The following is a 20,305-nucleotide window of genomic DNA, read 5'->3' as shown; positions in this document are numbered from 1 at the left end:
GTCATCTACCGAGATGACCTCATAAAGCCGGACCAAATGTCCGTACGTCCATCAGTCCGTCAACAATTTTTCTTTCCGATCTTGATGAAACTTAGTATGTGGTTGGAGGTCGATGAGTGTTGCACAACGATATAAGTTTTGGCCGGGTTCAAGGTCAGGGTCGAGGTCACGAGGTCACGTAATTTATAAAAATCGCCATTTTCAAAACCTATCTAGTCTGCCATTCTTCAAGATATTCGGCAACTGTTTATTGATTATGATAGTAAAAAATATTATCTTGTATCTAACCTGACAGATTTTTGAATTTCCGTCCCGTTTGGCCGCCACGTAACCTGGAAGATGGTCAAAAACACCTCCTGGTACAAAGAAAACTTTTTACTTCCGATTTTGATGAAATTTTGTATGGGGGTAGAGGTCGATGAGTGATACCCAACGACATTTTTACCCGGATTCGTGGTCAGGGTCAAGGTGACGAGGTCACGAAAGTTGTGAAAGTCGCCATTTTTAAAACCTATCTAGTCTGTCATTTTAGGAGATATCTTTTAACGGTTCATCGATTATGATAGTAAAAACATTATAGAGATGACCGTCACCCCCACACGGGGGTAATTTTTTTTAAATGATCCTTACATCTATTTCCAATTGATATTTGTAATCATCCCCCATCTCCCAAGCCTTCCCAGCATCTTCTTTTTCTCCTCCACTTACCATCATTTTGCACACAGAGTGGGAAGTGAAAAAGTTTACATCCGAGCGAGATGTCACCGAAGTCAAGTCTGAAGAGGGAAGCCCAGAATTTACTCCTTCCACCCCAACTATCAGTGAACCTGTGAATCCCATTCCTCCCCCCACCATCACACGCACTCTCCAGGTAGTGTGAAATTCGAGTGGAATCAGCGGCCGTGATACAGTTTGACTTTCCCTAATTGATGTCCATGCACGTTACATTGTGCCTTTTATGAGTATTAAATTATGTGCACTCGTACCCTGCATCCCCAGGTACCGCCAGTGCCACTAGGCCTTGTCCAAGCTCTCGGCTTTCCCACCAACCTACCAGCAATGGTGGCTCCTCCATTTGCTCCATCTCTGCTTCATCCGCCATTCGCACGACCTCCCTTCAACCCCAGTCAGCCACCACCTGGTATGCTTTGGGACTATTGCAGGTGTTGCAGCGCATAATTTGCACTCTCCCTCTCACTGGTCACATGTCTTGCACAGGGGTAATGAAGGGGTAATGAAATGCTCTTGATGGATGACATCCGTTCATGTTAGGCTCATGATTTCATTTGCTTTTCCTTTTTTGTTTTCGTGTAGGCTTTTTGGTCTCAGGTCCTGTACCTATTGTGCCACCTCCTGTCAGCCTTCCTCCTGTGCAGATGGCACCATCAAGTAAGTGTCATCTATTTGAGTCTTTGAAGAACATATGCCCGCAGTAGTAAAGACTTTATTGTCCTGTACTAGCAATACCTATCACTGTGTAGTGTTTTCATTCTGATTAGAGCATGTTTGCAAACATTTGATGATATCCTTAAAATGGACAGCCTCCAAGGAGCAAATGTACAATGTAAAGAGAAAGTATTTTCCAGTGAGGCATAAAGTTAGAGACAAAAAGAGATAGGGTGGTTAATCAGAAAGGAAAGTCGTGGTTTAAGCATAAGCAGACGGCAATTATTACCTCCACCACCGAAGATGGACGGAGTTATGTTTTCACACCTGTCTGTTTGTTTGTGTGCAGGATATCTTAAAAAGTTATGGACGGATTCAGACGAAATTTGGTGGACAGATTGGGTGTGTGAAGAATTGATTCTATTTTGGTGAAGATCTGGATCCGATAATTTTTTTTAAAGTTATTCTTCACCATTGAGAGATGGGGCCAAAAACGATATATAGCACAATTTTTCAAAAATATGTGGACAGATTATGACAATTTGGTGGATGAGTTGGGTAGCTGACAAGAACAAGCCAATTCGATTTTGGTTAAGGTCCTGGTGGGTTACGGACGTCTTGGTTCCTCCGGGATTACTGGCGTCTTGGTTCCTCCGGGGTTACGGGCGTCTTGGTTCCTCCGGGGTTACGGGCGTCTTGGTTCCTCCGGGGTTACGGGCGTCTTGGTTCCTCCGGGGTTACGGGCGTCTTGGTTCCTCCGGGGTTACGGGCGTCTTGGTTCCTCCAGGGTTATGGACGAGCTGGTTCCCCCAAAATCGGAGTACATTTTGTACGACTGAATACCAATCCAAGAAGGCGGGTTTATCCTTCATGTCTTACTGAGTGCAGAGAGGAAAGCCACTTCATAATAATGTCATCACTTCCCACTTCACCTTGTCACTTCATAATCCAGAGTGATCTAGGAAGTTATGTCACTTCCCCCAAGGTCAGCTCTTATGTTTGTCTGAAGTCTATGCCGTGTAGTCTCATATATATTCCTGTGTATGTGCTTTCAATGACTGCTGAAGCAACTCAATGAGCTTTAAACCCTATTGAAAAATACTATATATCCAATATATAAAGCTCATTCGAACCACTGACTCACCGACTCGCTGTCTGACTCACTGACTCATTGACTGACTGATATTAAAGTTTGGTACCTTCCGGGTGGCGTAGAAAGCTGAAATTTTGTGTGCTGACGGACAACAAAGCCAATACACCGGGAAAAACCACACAACCATCGGAAAGCATCTGTGAATGAAAATATATATAAAAATGAAAAAATGCAGGTAAGAGACCCGAGACAATGGGGAAACACGGTAATTTTTTCCTGCCGATGGACATCGAGGCCGATACACCAGGAAAAATGACAGAAGCATCAGAAAGTGTCCGTAAATAAAAATAAATAAATGTAAAAATCAAACACAGGTGAGTGACCCAAGACAATGGAGAGGCACAGTTCGTTATTGCCAACAATGTGTGAGCATATCCTGCTCCACGGTCATATAAGCATATCCTGCCAGTATGTATATAAAATGCTCCACGGTCAGAATATATGCATCCAAGAGTATTGAGGGAGGTGATAGAGCAAATAAGCGTGATGTCAGCTCATTGTAGTCGTGACAGGTACCAGGGGATTGGAAAGTAGCAAAAATAAAGCACATTATTTAAGAAAGGATCCAGAAGGGAATTGGCAAACAATAGACATGTTGGTTTGACTTCAGTTGTGGGGAAGGTGTTGGAAACAGTCATGAGGGACAAAAGGGAGGACACCCGTCGACTGACCACTGATAAAAGGGAGGTCATGCTTCATGATTTTATTGTAGTTCCATGAAGCAGTTTCAAATTGTAGATGATGGAAGTGCAGTGGATGTATCATATTGTTGCTGTTCTACAAAACCGCATACCTCTAAGGCAATGGCACCCAACATACAGTGATCCCCAGGCAGTTATTTTGTTGGTATTTGTGCAGTTAGACCTTCCCCTAATGTATAGTGGGTTAACAGGACGAAGTGCGTTGCGTGGATCTAATGGCTAGGTCTAATAACTATATCTCTATCTTCTCTTCTGATTTCTATTTCAACCCTTTCTTTTTAGCCATGGTACAAATCAAGCAAGCAAGCAAACACACCATGATATGAATATCAAACACACCACACAGACTCCCGTGAGAGAATCACCAAAAGAACAAACTCGCAATATGGCACGTGCATGGCGCGCCATTTCATTCAGATATGCACGCCAATTTCCAACGGCATTGCACCTTGCTCAACCCTCGCTTCCCAATAACTCACCACTTCGACCACCAACACCTCCCGTACACGGGAAAAAATATTCCTGCATCTCCTCTTATCTCTTTATCGATACAATTCACCAAAAAACAGAGGCGTGCAGCATAACCCAAGCTGGGCTCAAGCTTTGTGGTGCGGGGACGAGCAACGGACATTGAAAGCACCAGCCGCGTTGAGCCGGGGGCGTACCGAGATTGATGCAGCCCTCGTCCGGTCGCCGGAGGGTGGTAGGGGGTGGGTGGGGGTCGTGGGAGTTTGGTATGGAGCTGTGTCACGCCGGATGTGCGAATGAGACCGCTTCCGGCCCCAGGAGCCTGGCAGGGCGTGGCTTTGGCTGCTGTGACCCAATAGAGAAGTGGGATTCGGGTCACAGCGGGTCGCTTGGGGTCGTCACCCCCACCCTTCGCCCGGGGCTTATAAAAGGCAGCTCGCGAAGCCGTTATCCCTCTCCTTTGGCCTCTCCTTTGCCTCTCTGCTTCACCCTCTTCTTCATTGCTCCTTCGGCTCTGCCCTGTGCTGGCTCTTTACCTGCGGTTGTTGTGCGACTGAGACGTGCTTATTCCGGAGGACCAGTGCGGGGTGCACGTTGCCACGAGCCCCTGCAAAGTGATAAAGCCAGAGATAACATGTCAACTCTCGAGGTGGGAATGCCCAAGCGGAGCGTCCCATGGAGGTACATGCTACACTCACAGACCTATGTATGACTAGGTTCGGGATCTGTCGCCTCACGCATCTTCTCTTCTCTTCTCTCTTTCTCTCCACCTCTCTATCTCGTCCCCTTTGGACGCACAAAAGAGCATCCATTGCTGACTCGCAATCACAGTTTCCTCTGGCACGACACCGCACCCCCCCATATTGCGCTACATCACTCCTCCCACTTCCACACCTTAGACACTAGTATTTCAACCCCCCTACCATTCCCAAAGCCTACTGGGTTGCATTGGTCGGCCGACCGTGCCAGGTTTTGCGAGGCCGTTTTCCTGCGAGACAGAATATGCGAGACAGAGTATTGTGTGTGTGTGTGTGTGTGTGTGTGTGTGTGTGTGTGTGTGTGTGTGTGTGTGTGTGTGTGTGTGTGTGTGTGTGTGTGTGTGTGTGTGTGTGTGTGTTGGTGCCTGTCGTAGCACAAGTTAAGATTGTAGAAGTGCCAACAGGATAAGTCTGCTCTGTGCCTGCTTTTGTAAATTGCTTGTCTTTTGTTGCACCCCACCAATTATTTTGCTATCCCTGCTGTACATAATAATAAACCCAAATTTACTGTGCCACATACCTTTCCTTGCTTGATTGTAAATAAATGCTTTGTATAGAAATGTTCCCAGCTCGTTTTCGTCTTTTCCCTCATTGGTCCAGCATGGTTCGTATCCGCGCCAAATGGGATTATCCCCCAACGATCTGTTTTCCTAAACGGTACGTCCTTGGCAGTTACGCTCGGCTGCATCTGATCCGTTAAGGTGATCTGGTTTGAACAAGGCGTAGTGAGGGCGTGTACCCCGGTAATTAGATCACATGACCATTAGGTAATCAGTATTTATGAGACGGAGGACCCTAAGTCATGTGGTCGAGTTATTGGCATTCACGGTCGATAAGCGACCCATCGAGTCACGAAGTTATTCGTGTGCGATGGCCTGTGATTCCGAAGACTCTGGTGGTTTAAGAATAAGCTTCCAAATTTGCTAACGACACTAATCTTGGAGGTGAAGGTACAGTGTCCTCAGAAAGTATTCACACCCCGCGACTTTTGTCGCATTTTGTTGTTACAGCCTGAATTTAAATTGGATGAAATTTAATTTTTTTGTCACCAAACTACACAAAATACCCATAATGACAAAGTGAAAACATATTTTTAGAAATTTTTACAAATGAATTCAAAATAAAAGCTGAAATGTCTTGCATCAATGTGTTCAACCCCTTTGCTGACACTCCAAATTGAGCTCAGGTGAATCCAATTTCCTTTCATAACCTGACCACCACCCTCTCTGCTATCGAGCTTACCTCCAAGCTTTGTATCGTCTGCAAATTTGGAACGCCTACTCTTTACCCCACTATCCAAATAATTGATTAATATTATAAGTAATAATAGTCCTCGTACTGATAACATGCCTGGTGTTGGCTTAATGGTTAGGGTGGTGGGCTTGGGATCCTAGGATCCTAAGTTCAAATCCCACTTGGCTGTTGAATTAATACCAGGTGGGGTTGACTCTGCCAGTCATCCTTCCGAGGTCGGCAAAATGAGAGCCAGCATGCTGGTGTACATGTGCATGCTGGTGTACATCCGCATGCACAGTCTGGACCCAAGAGCTCTTAAATGAGGTATCCTTCAGCATTGTACTTGCTGTGGTTACGATGTTTACCCCGTTCAGACACAACCAAGCAACTTGCATTTGTATATATACGAACAGATAACCCAGTTCCCCCGGGCTGTTGTAAGGGAATTAGTTTCCAATAGAGACCTGAGTTATTTTATAACTTGGTTTACGCAGTTCTTCAGCTAAAATGTATGGTTGGTTGGTCGGTCGAAATATAAATATAAATATAATTTCAATTTTTAGAAATTATATATTTTTATGATTTTTTTCCGGATGTTCCATGGAAAAGACGGGTAGGTGGGGGGGGGGGATAAATATAAATCCCGGACCAGGAGGATCTAAGGAAACATTGAAGATGGAAGACCATTCAAATGCAGGATGCCCATGTTCACTGTATAATCTGATGTGAAAAACAATAAAGAAGGATTAAAACTTGTTTTTACAATATAGTCTGGCATGTTTTTCTTATTTAAACCTGTTGGATCATCAAACAAATGGAAACAATGCTGAGAAAATTCCTGTCCTTGTCGTAGATGTGTGTGTGCACACCAATGCATAGTGTTGGATATGATTAAAAAAAGGTGTCAACTCGGAGTCAACACGCTCAAAACGGTCAATCAGAGCCAAAACCAGCTCTTACTTTTCGGTGGGCATCTGATCGTACCATCTCCCCATCCCCATGAGCACATCAAAGGCTGATTTCTGGTCCGTTGAAAGCTGAATATCAGCATCTCGCAGGGAAACTTTGACGTACTTGGCACCGAAATCTTTCAATGCGAACAGCGGTGTACAACTTTCGATGGAAACGAAATCGGCACGATCGAGAGTAGCCTGCAAATCATCCCTGCTGCTACTCTGAATTGATGCAATAGTTCGGCCAGAATATTCGTCGTCAAGATGTTGTGTGATTAAATCACCAATACAGTCACTCCAATTTATACCGCTGACATACTTCTTAACAATCACTGTCACCCCAGAAACCACAGTCAATCTGAACCACGCTGGCCACTGCTCAGACGCCATGACCGAAGACTACTGCACAGTTTGGTTAAAGGTTACTCAGTATTTTGGCACGTGCGCACGAAATAATATTTTGAAAATAAATGCGGCGTTTACATTTCGGGTTTTGAAACTTTTGCACCTTCGGCGGAAAATGTATAAATATAAAAGGCTAAAAATGTGTTTTATATTTATATTTCATTTCGGCAAATATACCATCGGCGGATCTGTAAACCAAGTTATAAAATAACTAAGGCCAGAGTGGAATATTATTTCATAAGTTTGGTAGGAATGCCCTTTGACAGCATAATGACAGGGACTTGTGAAAATGCCGTGTAATGTACAATGTAACTTTAAGTCCTCAACCCCTTTCTTCTTGAAGTACTCAACCCCTTCCCCCCATTCCATGCTCAAATCCTCAACCTCAAGCCTTCAAGTCTCCCCGCAAACCCAATTCATCAAGCCCAACTCCCAAGTCCACAACCTCCCACTCCCAACCCAAAGGCTTAAAACCCCCTTCTGTCCTCCACACTCCAAGCCTTCAACCCCCACCCCCAACTTCAACTCCTCGACCCCTCCACTCCCACGACAACACCTCAAAAGTGAACGCATTCCTACATCAGACAGACAGACAGACAGACACAACACAGAATTGCTTGATACAGACATTACACAAGGGCATTCTCATATTAGACAGACAAATATATGAGACAGACACACATAGATATATAGATAGATAGACATACATACACATAGATAGAGACAGGTACAGATAGATACAGACAGACACACACATAGGATACCACCTTTCCAACAAGTCAGTTCATCAAATTTCTGCCCTGCGAGAGCTACCCCGGTTAACTGTAAGTGCTGTTATTGTGAAGTGGAAACATGCAGGAGCAACAACAGCTCAGCTGCGAAGTGGTGGGCCACACAAGCTCACAGAATGGGACCGTCGAGTGCTGAAGCGCATCGCACGGAAAAATATTCTGTCGTCAGTTGCAACACTCACTACCGAGTTCCAAACGGACTCTGGAAGCAACGTGAGCACAAGCACTGTTTGTCGAGAGCTTCATGAAATGGGCTTCCATGGCGGAGCAGCCATACACTAGCCGAAGATCACTATGCGTAATGTCAAGCTTCGGCTGGAATGGTGTAAGGCTCACCGCCAATGGACTCTGGAGCATTGGAAACACGTTCTCTGGAGTGATGAATCACGCTTCACCATCTGGCAGTCCGACGGACAAATCTGGGTTTGGCGGATGCCAGGAGAACGCTACCTGCCCGTATGCATAGTGCCAACTGTAAAGTTTGGTGGAGGAGGAATAATGGTCTGTGGCTGTTTTTCATGGTTCAGGCTCGGCCCCTTGGTTCCAGTGAAGGGAAATCTTAATGCTACAGCACACAATGTCATTCTAGACTATTCTGTGCTTCCAACTTTGTGGCAACAGTTTGAGGAAGGCCCTTTCCTGTTTCAGCATGACAATGCCCCCACGCACAAAGCGAGGTCTATACAGAAATGGTTTGTTGTGATCGGTGTGGAAGAACTTGACTGGCCTGGACAGAGCACTGACCTCAACCCCATCGAACACCTTTGGGATGAATTGGAACGCCGACTGTGAGCCAGACCTAATCGCCCAACATCAGTGCTCGACCTCACTAATGCTCTTGTGGCTGAATGAAAGCAGATCCCCACAGCAATGTTCCAACATCTAGTGGAAAGCCTTCCTCGAAGAGTGGAGGCTGTTATAGCAGTAAAGGGTGGACCAACTCCATATTGATGCCCATGATTTTGGAATGAGATGCTGGACGAGCAGGTGTCCACATACTTTTGGCCACGTTGTGTGTGCGTGCGTGCGTGCGTGCGTGCATGCGCATATGCGCGTGTGCCCAAGAACTTCCAACTGCAGTTCGTTTGTAGTTATCGTCCCAGGGATGGTTTTTCAGATCTCTGTAAGGTTGTTCTTCATCATTCCTGTTGCTCCAATGATCACTGGAACAATTTTGGCATTCTTCAGATTCCAAGATCTTTTCATTTCATTTTTGAGGTCTTGGTATTTGACATCTCGCGTGCGCGCGCGCGCACACACACACACACACACACACACACACACACACACACACACACACACACACACACACACACACACACACACACACACACACACACACACACACACACACACACACACACACACACACACACACACACACACACACACACACACACACACACACACACACACACACACACACACACTGCTGACATATGCATAAAAGTTAAGTGGAAGCCTTAGTAAGGATTCTAAGGTTCCGTTGTGAGGAGAATGTGTTCGTTTGCAATAGAATGAGGTTTTCTTGGTGAAGTAAATGGATGAAAAGGTAATTCAATGTTCACAGAATTGACAGAATTTTTTTGAGTGAACCTGCCACACTGGGATTATACACCAACCGTCAAACTTCATGGCTCATGCTTACACTCGCATCAGGCATCGTCAAAGCGTTCTTTTGTACACCTCACAACATAATGAAAATATAGTGGAAAATATAGTAATGGAGTCCCAGTTTCCATTTGTAAGAGAATTGGTTTGTAAATGAATTAGAAATCACTTATTATTTAAACAAGCTCAAATGAGCTAACATCCTTGTCCTCTTAACGATGACGTCATAAAAACGAATATGACGTCATTGCGATGTATCAGGTTTGCGATAAATTATCTGTGCTAATGCCCGGCTTGATTCCCGCAAACAAAATTCAAACAGCTTCCTAGTTTCGGAGATAATGGTCCAGGCGATTTCCATTAGCGGCGATATTATGACGTCAACTTTTTTTTCTCGGAAGAATTTCCAAAATCAGAGTTGGTTACTGCCTGCGCGTGGGCTTTCTGCATATACATGGCAAGTTTCACGAAGATCCGATGAAAACTCTGGGTTGTGAAACAAAAAATGTCAAAAAATAGGAATGACGTCATCGTGATGCATCATATGTGCGGTAATTTATCTCTGCTAATGCCCCGTTCGATTCCCGCAAACAGAATTCAAAAAGCTTGCCGAGTTTCGGAGATAATTTTTTAGGCGATTTCCATTAGCGGAGATATTTTGATGTCATGACTTTTTTTTTCTCGGAGGAATTTTCAAAATCGGCGATGGTTACTGTCTGCGCAGGGTATTTTTACATATACAGTATATGCCAAGTTTCAGGAAGTTTCGATGAAAACTGAAGGCTGTGAAACAAAAAAGTCCACAAGAAGAAGCAGAATAACAACAACGTGAGTAAGAATTAGAGATCCTCCACGAGGATCTAAAAAATTTTTGCTGTGATGTTTCTTTCGCAGCATAATAGTCATTAACTGTTTCGACTGAGATCAGGTTTCTTCATAAAGTAAATTGATGGAAAGGTAATGATTGACAGAATTGATGGAATAGGTTGGGGTTTTCTTTTTGACAGAATTTTTTTTTGTTTTTTATGCCTCCTCCGATAGGCATTATGTTTTCAGGTTGTCCGGTCGACTGTCCGTCCATCCAGCCGTGTGTCCGTGATTGGTTTTCGGCAACACGATAATTTAATGGCTGAAGGGATGCAAGTCAAACTTCGTACAAGTATTATGATGATGTAATAATGTGGGCAGAGGCACATCTGTCGACGTCACAACGTTGAAGAGTGCCATTCCAGTTTACTTCCGGTTCATGTACGAACCAACGACTCCAAGTATATGCACCACATGTGTAACAAAAATGAATATAACTCGAAATTGCATGAATATCGATGTTTGTAAACCTCTGCATCCACCGTTTGGACACAAGAGCTATTAAATGAGGTATCATTCAGCATTGTACATGCTGTTGTTACGACGTTTACCCCGTTCAGACGCTATCTGGCAACTTTCATTTTTGTGTTGTTGGTTGTTATCTCCATATGCGGGTTTCAGAGGGTGGAACAAAGTCCTCCTTGTTCTCTAAGTATCCACCTCCATTTCGGTAAAGGGGGGGGGGGGGGTAAGGTCATGATTAATGGACCAAGCTGTGAAGTTGTGTTGTTCTCAAAGTTTTGTTCCGAGGGCTCTTTTCAGGATCGTCCCTGAGCCCTGAACAGCTTCCAACTGCAGTTTGTTTGTAATAATAGTCCCAGGAATGGTTTTTAAGATCTCTGTAAGGTTCTTCTTCGTCATTCCCGTTGCTCCAATTATCACTGGTGCAATTTTGGCATTCTTCAGATTCCAGGATCTTTTCACTTCATTTTTGAGGTCTTGTTATTTGGTCATTTTCCTGATATCTGCATTGTTTAGGCCAAAATCACTGGTCTTTACACCTCATTTAGCAATGCCGTTTTGTTCTTTTTTATATATACTGAAACGCAAAAGAAACTTACCACTTGTTTGATATGTAATAAAATTGTTACAGTTCAAAATTAAACAAACCAACAATTGCCAATTGAAACATTGGAATTTTATTGATGACATGTCAAGTTTTTGACCAAGATACACCATCTCATAAGTTTGTTCTACAGTACAGAACAGCACAGGGTGCAATGTCAGTCCCCTTTCAATAGCGTGTGTGGCCACCATTGTTTTGGATACAGGCAGTGCATCGTCGGTGCATACTGCCTACCAGTCCTTGGATGGATTGCTGCTGGATTCTGTCCCACTTAGTCCTCAATGTCTGAAGCCATCTGACTTAGGACCATGTGCCTGTCCTGCCTTGCAGTGGTGACTCTTGGCCTCCCTGATCGAGGTCTGTCATCTGCAGAGTTGTGGAGGGTGTCTCTGTCCATCAGGGCCGATATCGTCTGGTGTGAACAGCCAAGGCAACGTGCCACCTCACGGTAGCTCAAACCGCCTTGCAGTATGCCCAAGGCACACTGCCGTTGATCCTTTGACAATCGTGGCATGTTGATTGAAATGCCCATTCTGCACTGGCCTTTTTAAAGCCAATATCAAGACATCACGTGCAGCTCATTAAAAGCATCCCGTACCCCCTTGGCTAATCACTGACAGTCAAAATGGCTGTTCAACAGCTGTGGCATGAAGTGACCATCCATGACCTTTTTGTCTGTCAGTGAGGACACTATTGTCCACAAATAAGTTCACACATTCACTACACGCAGTGTTATTGTTGATATTTGAAGGTTTAAAAGGTGGTAAGTTTCTTTTGCGTTTCAGTATATATACCTAAATACTATATCCAGTCACAATGCTTTGTTTTCTATCTTCATGCTCGATGGGATCATAAGGTCGTACGTGAGCATTACCACTTCCTTGTTCGCAATTATCGCTTTTAGTTCATGTTTCCATGAGTTTTCTGTGATTGGGATATTGAAGTTTTTGCAGATGTGCCAGTGGATTACTTTACATACTCTGTTGTGCCTTTGGGTGTTTAGCTTGTCTCACGTGAGGTTTTTACATCCTGATGGGATGTGGCTCGTGCTTTCTGTTTTATTATGAGTTACTTTGCAATCTTGATGTCCAACTATATTTTAACACAAACACCTGCCTTTCCCAGCCTCACAGTTACTGCAAGCTTCACAAGCCATGCAGGTCTTGCGGACGTCGCAGGCCTTGCGTACCCCTCAAACTCTGCAGACCCAGCAGGCACCGCAAGCTACCCGAGGGTCAGAATTACCCAATGAGGTGATGGCGCGGATACCTCTGCAGCCTTCTCTTCCACCTGGATTACCCACACCCTTGACTGAGAGGCCATTTGGCCTGAGACCACCTGGACCCCCACCTGGTCTGTTGGGAATGGCACCAAGAGGATCATTGGATCCTTTGAGGCAATGCCAGGTGACTCGTCAAGGTATGGCTTGTATCAGAATTTAATGGTTGCACATTTTCATGTTTGTACTGAAAAGTTATATTATATTGGTTTGTCTGACAACAGTTTTCTCTCCCTTCCATTATTTTTTTCTTATTTTATAGGTAGTTTGGTTTCTTCCATGATACCAACAATACCTGGTAAACCAGATGCTCTTGACAGCTTGAGGCCTGGGTTGGATGCTCAGTCTGGTTTAATGACTCCGAGGGCCACCATGCCTGGAGCTGCACCGCTACCTCTGCCAGTTATGCCACCTGGTGTTCGAGCTAACATCTCAAAGGAAGGGACCTCAGTATGTGGTGAAGAGTCAAATGTCAGGCCACCATTGCTTCATCCGCAAGTGCCGCCACCTCGATTAGTTGCACAACCTGGAGTTGTACTGGGTATGGGTTTACCTGGACAACGCCTGACATATCCACCACCACCGCCTCCACACGGCTTGCTGCCTTTGCCTCTGGTTCATCGCTTTCCACCTGGCATTCTTAGACCTGGAATGATTCCCAGGCCAGGTTTTGTTGGAAGGCATCCTGGTCCGCCACCTCCTCTACCTCTGCACCAAATGATGGGCCCACCACCTGGTGCAATGTTGCCACCACCACGTTTTGCCCCACCCTTTCCACATGATGGTGATGTTCCTGGGAGCAGCAATGGTGCTGCCCGGAGGTTCCCTGTACCAGTTTCCTCCTCAGGAGAGGTCGCCTCTCTCGGCACTGATGAGGGAAGAAGCTGCCGAGATGTTGAGGGTGCAACCCATGGAGTGTCAGTGGCTAGCTTTGGAAAAGAAAAGGCCTCACAGGAAGGTGACCAGGATTACCGATTTATTCCTGAGGATTCCCATTCAAACGATGATCCCAGTCAGGAGATTGGTCGAGGTACTGCGAACCGTGATCCCTTTGGAAATCGTTTTGGCTCTAGTGGCCATGGAAGTGCTGGCCGGGGATCGGCAGGTGATTCTGTTGCTCCAGGACGTACCTTTGATCATGAGAGGTTTTCAAGTGGAGAACTCGGAGGGCGAGATATGCGATTCAGAGACGGGGAACAGCAAGAATGGAGAGGAAGAGGATTTGACCATGGATCAGGCACTGACAGAAGAGGTGGAAGTTTTGAGCGTGAGCGTCGGGAGAGGCCTTGGGATCGTGGTTGGCCCAGAGATGATCGAGAGTTTGGTCCTGACCGAGATTTTGTCTGTGATCCTGAATTTGGCCGGGGACGAGAATTTGGGCGTGGAAGGGAATTTGGGCGCGGAAGGGAATTTGGCCGTGGCTGGGACTTTTCCCGTGGCCGGGAATTTGCCCGTGGACGAGAATTCGGTCGGAGCCGAGAATTCAGTCGTGATCGGGAATTTGGTCGTGATCGCGAGTTCAGACCTGACCGAGAGTTTGGGCGCGACAGGGACTTTGAACGAGATCGTGACTTTGTTCGTGAGCGGGATTTTGAACACGATCGAGAATTGGGGCGGGACCGGGACTTGGAACAGAAACGAGACTTAGAACAGAAACGAGACTTGGAAGAGAAACGAGACGTGGAAGAGAAACGAGACTTAGAAGGGAAACGAGACGTGGAACGGAATCGAGATGTGGAACGGAATCGAGACTTGGAACGGAATCGAGACTTGGAACGGAACCGAGACTTTGAACGGAACCGAGACTTTGAACGGAACCGAGATTTGGAACGGAACCGAGACTTGGAACGGAACCGAGACTTGGAACGGAACCGAGACTTGGAACGGAACCGAGACTTGGAACGGAACCGAGACTTGGAACGGAACCGAGATTTGGAACGGAACCGAGATTTGGAACGGAACCGAGATTTGGAACGGAACCGAGACTTGGAACGGAACCGAGACTTGGAACGGAACCGAGATTTGGAACGGAACCGAGACCTTGGGCATGACCAGGAATCTGAACGTGATCAAGAGCAAGACCGGGAAGGCAATCACCGTGAATGGGAACACCGTGCAAAAGAGCGTGAACGTCGCTGGGGCCGGCCGTCTCGCTTTGAGCCATTGGCACCGCCAGAGAAACCCTTGCAGGAGCCAGATGTCGCCACAAAGCAGGTTCCTCAACCCAATGGTGAGGCACAGCATGATGCCAAAAGTGAAATCCTGTTAGCTGAGACCACATCTGAGGTTTCCCCTCCTGTGGCACCGACGTCCCTACCCCCAACATTACAGCAGGAGTCTGAGGCATGTGCCGTGGAGGCATGTGCCGCTGAGGTATGTGCCGTCGAGGCATGTGCAGCCGAGGCATGTGCTGCCGAGGCACGTGCTGCCGAGGCATGTGCTGCCGAGGCACGTGCTGCCGAGGCACGTGCTGCCGAGGCATGTGCCGCCTCACCTGCCCACGATGGCGTGATGACAACAATGATGACCGTAACTACAACAACAATGGTTGCTGAAGCCACCGGTGAAGACAAGGCGTGACATTTCGCTCTTGGACCCCTGTCCATGTTTGCATCACAATTGGTGGTGCCCAATTGCTGCATTTAGCAGGAGGCATCCTTGACTGCAGTTTCATGTGGCTGCACGTCCGTGGGCTTGCAGATCCTGGTTGGGTGATAATGAAATTGAGAAGTCTGTGGGAGAGAGAAAGAGAGTGGAGAAGTGTTTGTTGTCTTGTATTTTTTTTTTTTTTTTTTTTAGCCAATGTGTTTTATGTTAAAATGTACTGTTGCAAAATGTTGCCCCTTTGGAAAGGTTTTTAAAGAAAAAAAAATCGGATATTTAAAGTGATTGGCTGAAGGTATTCATGTTGGAATAAATTATTTTTTACCAGTTCGTGGCTCTTACCGGCTGAACTGAGGGTTTTTGAAATCTGGCATTTCCTGTTTGGTGTCCATTAAAATGTTTTATTTTTTACTCACCCATGTTTAGATCTCCACAATACAATTTTTTTATATCGCAAGTGCCGTTTTATTCCTTACTCCGTGTCCAGAAAATGTCGAGTTGCGCTCCCAGCAAGTTGATCGGTTTGCTCTCCCATTGTTGTTTTATAGTTGTCCTGCTCCTGTAAAATCAAATCTGTTTTTTTTGTCGGCCAAGAATCTAAAGTGGAACAGGATTTGTCGACAGATTTGATCACTTTCGGATTTTTTTTTTCTTTTCCACTTTGCACCCTTTAAAAATACCCGGAAACATTCACCGTTAATTTTTTTTTGTTTTCCCCGAATTTCTGCGCAGGCGGTCAGTCACAAACACGTGACTGAGTGGAGAATGCACTGGACATCACGTTTTGCACACCCCCACCCCCCCCGCCCCTTGGGTGTGCAAGCGTGGACGTGGCCATAGGTTTCCTCGTTGGTCATGGACAAGACGTGGCTGCTGCCACCCCGAAAATTAGTGCAATTGGCATTTGCTTGCTGCCCATCAGTGCATTAAAAAAAAACATTTTTTTTCACACATATGGGGAGCTTTTAAATGATAAGTTTGATAAGCATCCGACCTTGTAAAGCTCACCATTTTGAAATCCGTCTCGTATTTTAAATTCCCTGTAATCCCAAACAGAATTGGGTGCCGGTGTAGTTATGAAGTTGGTTGCACTTTTGCCTGCGTCTTTCATGTGGACTTAATGCATCAACGGCGGTGGTGACATGTGATGTGCCTCCTGCGGGATCGCTATCCGGAAACCATCGTGAGGAGGGAGGGATGAAACCAGCAAGAGGAACGGTGGGCGGGTTGGATGGGGATCACGTTCAAAGTAACTTGTTGCCCTCAAGAAGAACCTCACTGTGCCTAATGTGTTTCCTAACTGAATTTACTGCGATAAGAATTTTCGATGTACGGTGATACTGTCACTCTGCTGTGAATGGTTATTTCTGCTCATCGCTCTTCTCCGTGTCAATGCCATTCCACCACGTCTCTTTCTTTTTCCATCTGCTTTACACTCGATAATCGTTTGTGGTTTTACTATTGCCCTGTAACGCCAACTTGCGTCATTTTTTTTTTACCTCTCCCGTTGCTGTTATTTCCTTCCCTTTTTTTTTTCATTTTGTAATTTTTTTTTTCTTGATCACTGTTCATCTTCGTTTACAAAATGATGGTGGTGTAACGGTTCACGGGATGTTTGAGAGTGCTGCATCACCTTCCCATTGTCAGATTGTCCACCGAATTTGCAGCGTGGGTGTGAGATACTGCGGCAACATTGCTTCGATTATGACGTCATCATGGGAATGACATCTCTTGGTCCTGACGAGTGCTGCGTATCGTGTTCATTGAGTATATGGGGAGCAAATTGTGACTTCATTGTGCATAGGGAAAATTAAAGTAAGGTGGTCTCAAGGAGGCTTTCATTGAGAAGCGTTACTCTGCCTGCTGCATTTACTAAACTTTGAATTTTTTTAAGCCATTTTAATCATGCCACTGCCAATTCCACCGTGCTGTTACAGTTCTGTTTGGGTTTGTGCACATAAAGGGTTGCAGAGGTGTCTTGTCCCATCGGTTTGCATTTGGTATATCCTTGTGTCTTTAAAAATCGATGAAAATAGGTTTTTAGTTCGAAGAAACCTCGAGCTTGCCAACTGAGTGAAGTATCTTCGTATGAAAGGTACTCATCCGAACACGTACATACGGGGAGAGGGAGGAGGTTGAGTTTATTAGGATAAACCAAATGTGTGGGCTGCATTCAAAGATGAACAAGAAAGTAATGTGAGGAGCAAGGGCAGGTATAACAATGGAAGAGCGACGTACAAATGGCACGATAGTGTGACATTTGTGCATGCGGAGCTTCTGGAGATTAACGTGAGGAAACGGAATGGTGAAGTGTTTGGATAACGATACAGGATGTGGTAAGGTGAAGGTTTTGTGTGGGGTGACATTGACGGATGTAAAGAGGATGCGGTGTGTTGAGGAGACCGAGCCGCCATACACTGGAGAATATAGAATTATCTCAATGCAAATGTTGAGAGGGATATGCCAACCACCCTGGGCAAGATGGTGAAAGTACCTTTTGGTTGTGAGCGCTTCAACCTCGTTTTCAACAAGGCTTACTCCTGAAAAGTTGCTTCACCTTTCCTGCGGTTGCTCAATGTGTCTCAACATTTGGTTGAGAATATATATTTTTTTCTGTTGATGTTAACTGACGAGTCATTAAAAAAACACTAATTTTACATTTTGAAAAATGGACAAGTTGAGGAATTTTCATGGCGTGATGGAAAGGACGGATTGGGGGGGGGTGAGGGTGATGTTGGATTCGGATGTGGAAGGACACAAAGCTTGGGAGAGAAGACAAGGGGGTGGGGGGGGGAGGAAGTGGAGCATGCTGAGAAGGTATGTTTTTAGATGATGAGGTGGAGCCCTCCCTGAAGGTGAATTTTGAGACACTGGACATGTGCGTGGAGTGTGGCAGATTTGTGCATCGTGGAGCAGAGAGAGAGAGGGGGGTGTACATCTGATCAAGAATGGCCAAATCCTGAGCTTTCGACCATCCACCACGCGATTCCACATCAGCCAAAGGATTATTAACCTGAATGTTGCACACCTCACTTGATGTTCAGGTGCGTCGAACTGCATACCGGGTTCCAGGGAGCTCAGTTTCCTGGAATCACCAAGGTCGGTCGCTTCAAACCTTTTTCTTTTGTGGAATAATGTGCGTTTTAAACGAGGAAGCATCGCAGCAAATGCCAGATGTGGACATACTTTGAATGGGATTTGTAATCCTACAAATTGTCCCTGAAATCCCGAGCAACAACTCTCTCCGCGCTACGTGGCTGGACATTAATTATTGTAGCGCTCATTAATGACTGCACAAAATTCATCTCGAGATGAAGTATAAAATGCATTGAACTGGGGGTCTGGGGTTTGGTTCGACCTGGTCCAAAGGGTCAACACGGTGGGAGTGGGGGTTTGGGGGGAGGGGGTGAGTTTGTATTTACTTGTAGACTTCTGTCTGGTTTTTAAATATATATATATATATATATCGCCGGAGTGGGGGGCACCTGTAAAGTTTTGTAAAACCCAAGTGGCCCGTCTGGTTACCTGTGAAATGGCCATGTTTTGCTTCAATAAAACGCTGACACCCCGAACGTGGTGTTCGTACTGAGATGATTGATTCATTTGCGAACGTGTATGAAGATGAAGGACAAGCTCGTGGTTTGCAAGTTGTAGGTTCGAGTCGTACTCCATGACCAGACTTTCTGTGGACAATCGATGCTGCCGGAGCGGTCTCGAGTGGTTTTCCCTTGTCCTCCGAGGTGGTTTGATCAGGGCAGGCATTTTGGAATTTGATCAGGGTACTTGCACACGATGGTCTATTCCATTGGGTTGGTGCCATGGGGTCGTGAACCCTAAAATTCGAGACGGCACAAATGTGACCCGGCATCGAGAGTCGCGACGATTGGAATCGATCACCCGAGCCAAACCGCCACCCTGTGATCAAGCCCGGTGCTGCAAGCATGATTCCTGCAACGTGTTTGTGTGGAAAGAGATGGTAGTGCAGTTCGGCAGATTGCTGGCGACGGAGCATGACCGTGGACCATTGTCCAGAAGGGACAATTGGTTTGGTTGTAGATCGATTCCGTATCATATAACTACTGAACCATCTCATGATAGTGGTGACCAACACGAGGAGAGACTCGTTTACAGTAGTTGGGTGGACGTTTCGTCTATTTATTTATTATTTTTCTTCGACCAGCACGCTGCACACCTCAAAGACCTACTCTTTTCGAGTCGTCATGGTCACACAGCTTTGCACGTTTATAACAGTGTGAATGTGGGAGGGCTGGAGCAGGGGGTGCAGCATAAGAGGGGTGGTCAAGGAAGAGAGCAGGGGTGGCCAAAGAAGAGATCAGTGGGTGCAGCATAAGAGGGGTGGCCAAGTAAGAGAGCAGTGGGTGGAGCATAAGAGGGGTGGCCAAGGAAGAGAGCAGGGGTGGAGCATAAGAGGGGTGGCCAAGGAAGAGCAGGTGTGGCCAAGGAAGAGAGCAGTGATGGAGTATAAGAGGGGTGGCCAAGGAAGAGAGCAGGGGGTGGAGCATAAGGGGGGTGGCCAAGGAAGAGAGCAGGGGTGGAGCATAAGAGGGGTGGCCAAGGAAGAGCAGGTGTGGCCAAGGAAGAGAGCAGTGATGGAGCATAAGAGGGGTGGCCAAGGAAGAGAGCAGTGGGTGGAGCATAAGAGGGGTGGCCAAGGAAGAGAGCAGTGGGTGGAGCATAAGAGGGGTGGCCAAGGAAGAGAGCAGTGGGTGGAGCATAAGAGGGGTGGCCAAGTAAGCGAGCAGGAGGTGGAGCATAAGAGGGGTGGCCAAGGAAGCGAGCAGTGGGTGGAGCATAAGAGGGGTGGCCAAGGAAGCGAGCAGGAGGTGGAGCATAAGAGGGGTGGCCAAGGAAGAGAAGTGGGCGGGGCACTGAGAACTCGGAGCAAAGTGGGCGGGGCACTGAGAACTCGGAGCAAAGTGGGCGGGGCACTGAGAAGTCGGAGCAAAGTGGGCGGGGCACTGAGAAGTCGGAGCAAAGTGGGCGGGTTGTAGTTAGGAGGGTGGGGC

General features: G+C 46.2%; 1 protein-coding gene across 1 annotated transcript in view; it reads left to right on the top strand.

Moving 5' to 3' along the window:
* LOC147034318 (uncharacterized) overlaps nucleotides 1-17,262 on the top strand; it is a 58,484-nt gene extending 41,222 nt beyond the window's left edge. The window contains exons 16-20 of the mRNA XM_085880646.1: nucleotides 726-871; nucleotides 1,000-1,141; nucleotides 1,315-1,389; nucleotides 12,521-12,814; nucleotides 12,937-17,262. Coding sequence (XP_085736772.1) covers nucleotides 726-871; nucleotides 1,000-1,141; nucleotides 1,315-1,389; nucleotides 12,521-12,814; nucleotides 12,937-15,254 — 2,975 coding nt within the window. The 3' untranslated portion in view covers nucleotides 15,255-17,262. The remainder of the gene's footprint in view (nucleotides 1-725; nucleotides 872-999; nucleotides 1,142-1,314; nucleotides 1,390-12,520; nucleotides 12,815-12,936) is intronic.
* Nucleotides 17,263-20,305: the final 3,043 nt, after the last annotated feature.

The sequence above is a fragment of the Eptatretus burgeri genome, chromosome 1 (genome assembly GCF_056783735.1).
Source record: "Eptatretus burgeri isolate ZD-2024b chromosome 1, Ebu_testis_v1, whole genome shotgun sequence".
NCBI classification, from domain to species: Eukaryota; Metazoa; Chordata; class Myxini; order Myxiniformes; family Myxinidae; genus Eptatretus; species Eptatretus burgeri.
The sequence above is the reverse complement of the archived record's forward strand: the minus strand, read 5'-3'. Positions and strand labels throughout refer to the sequence as shown.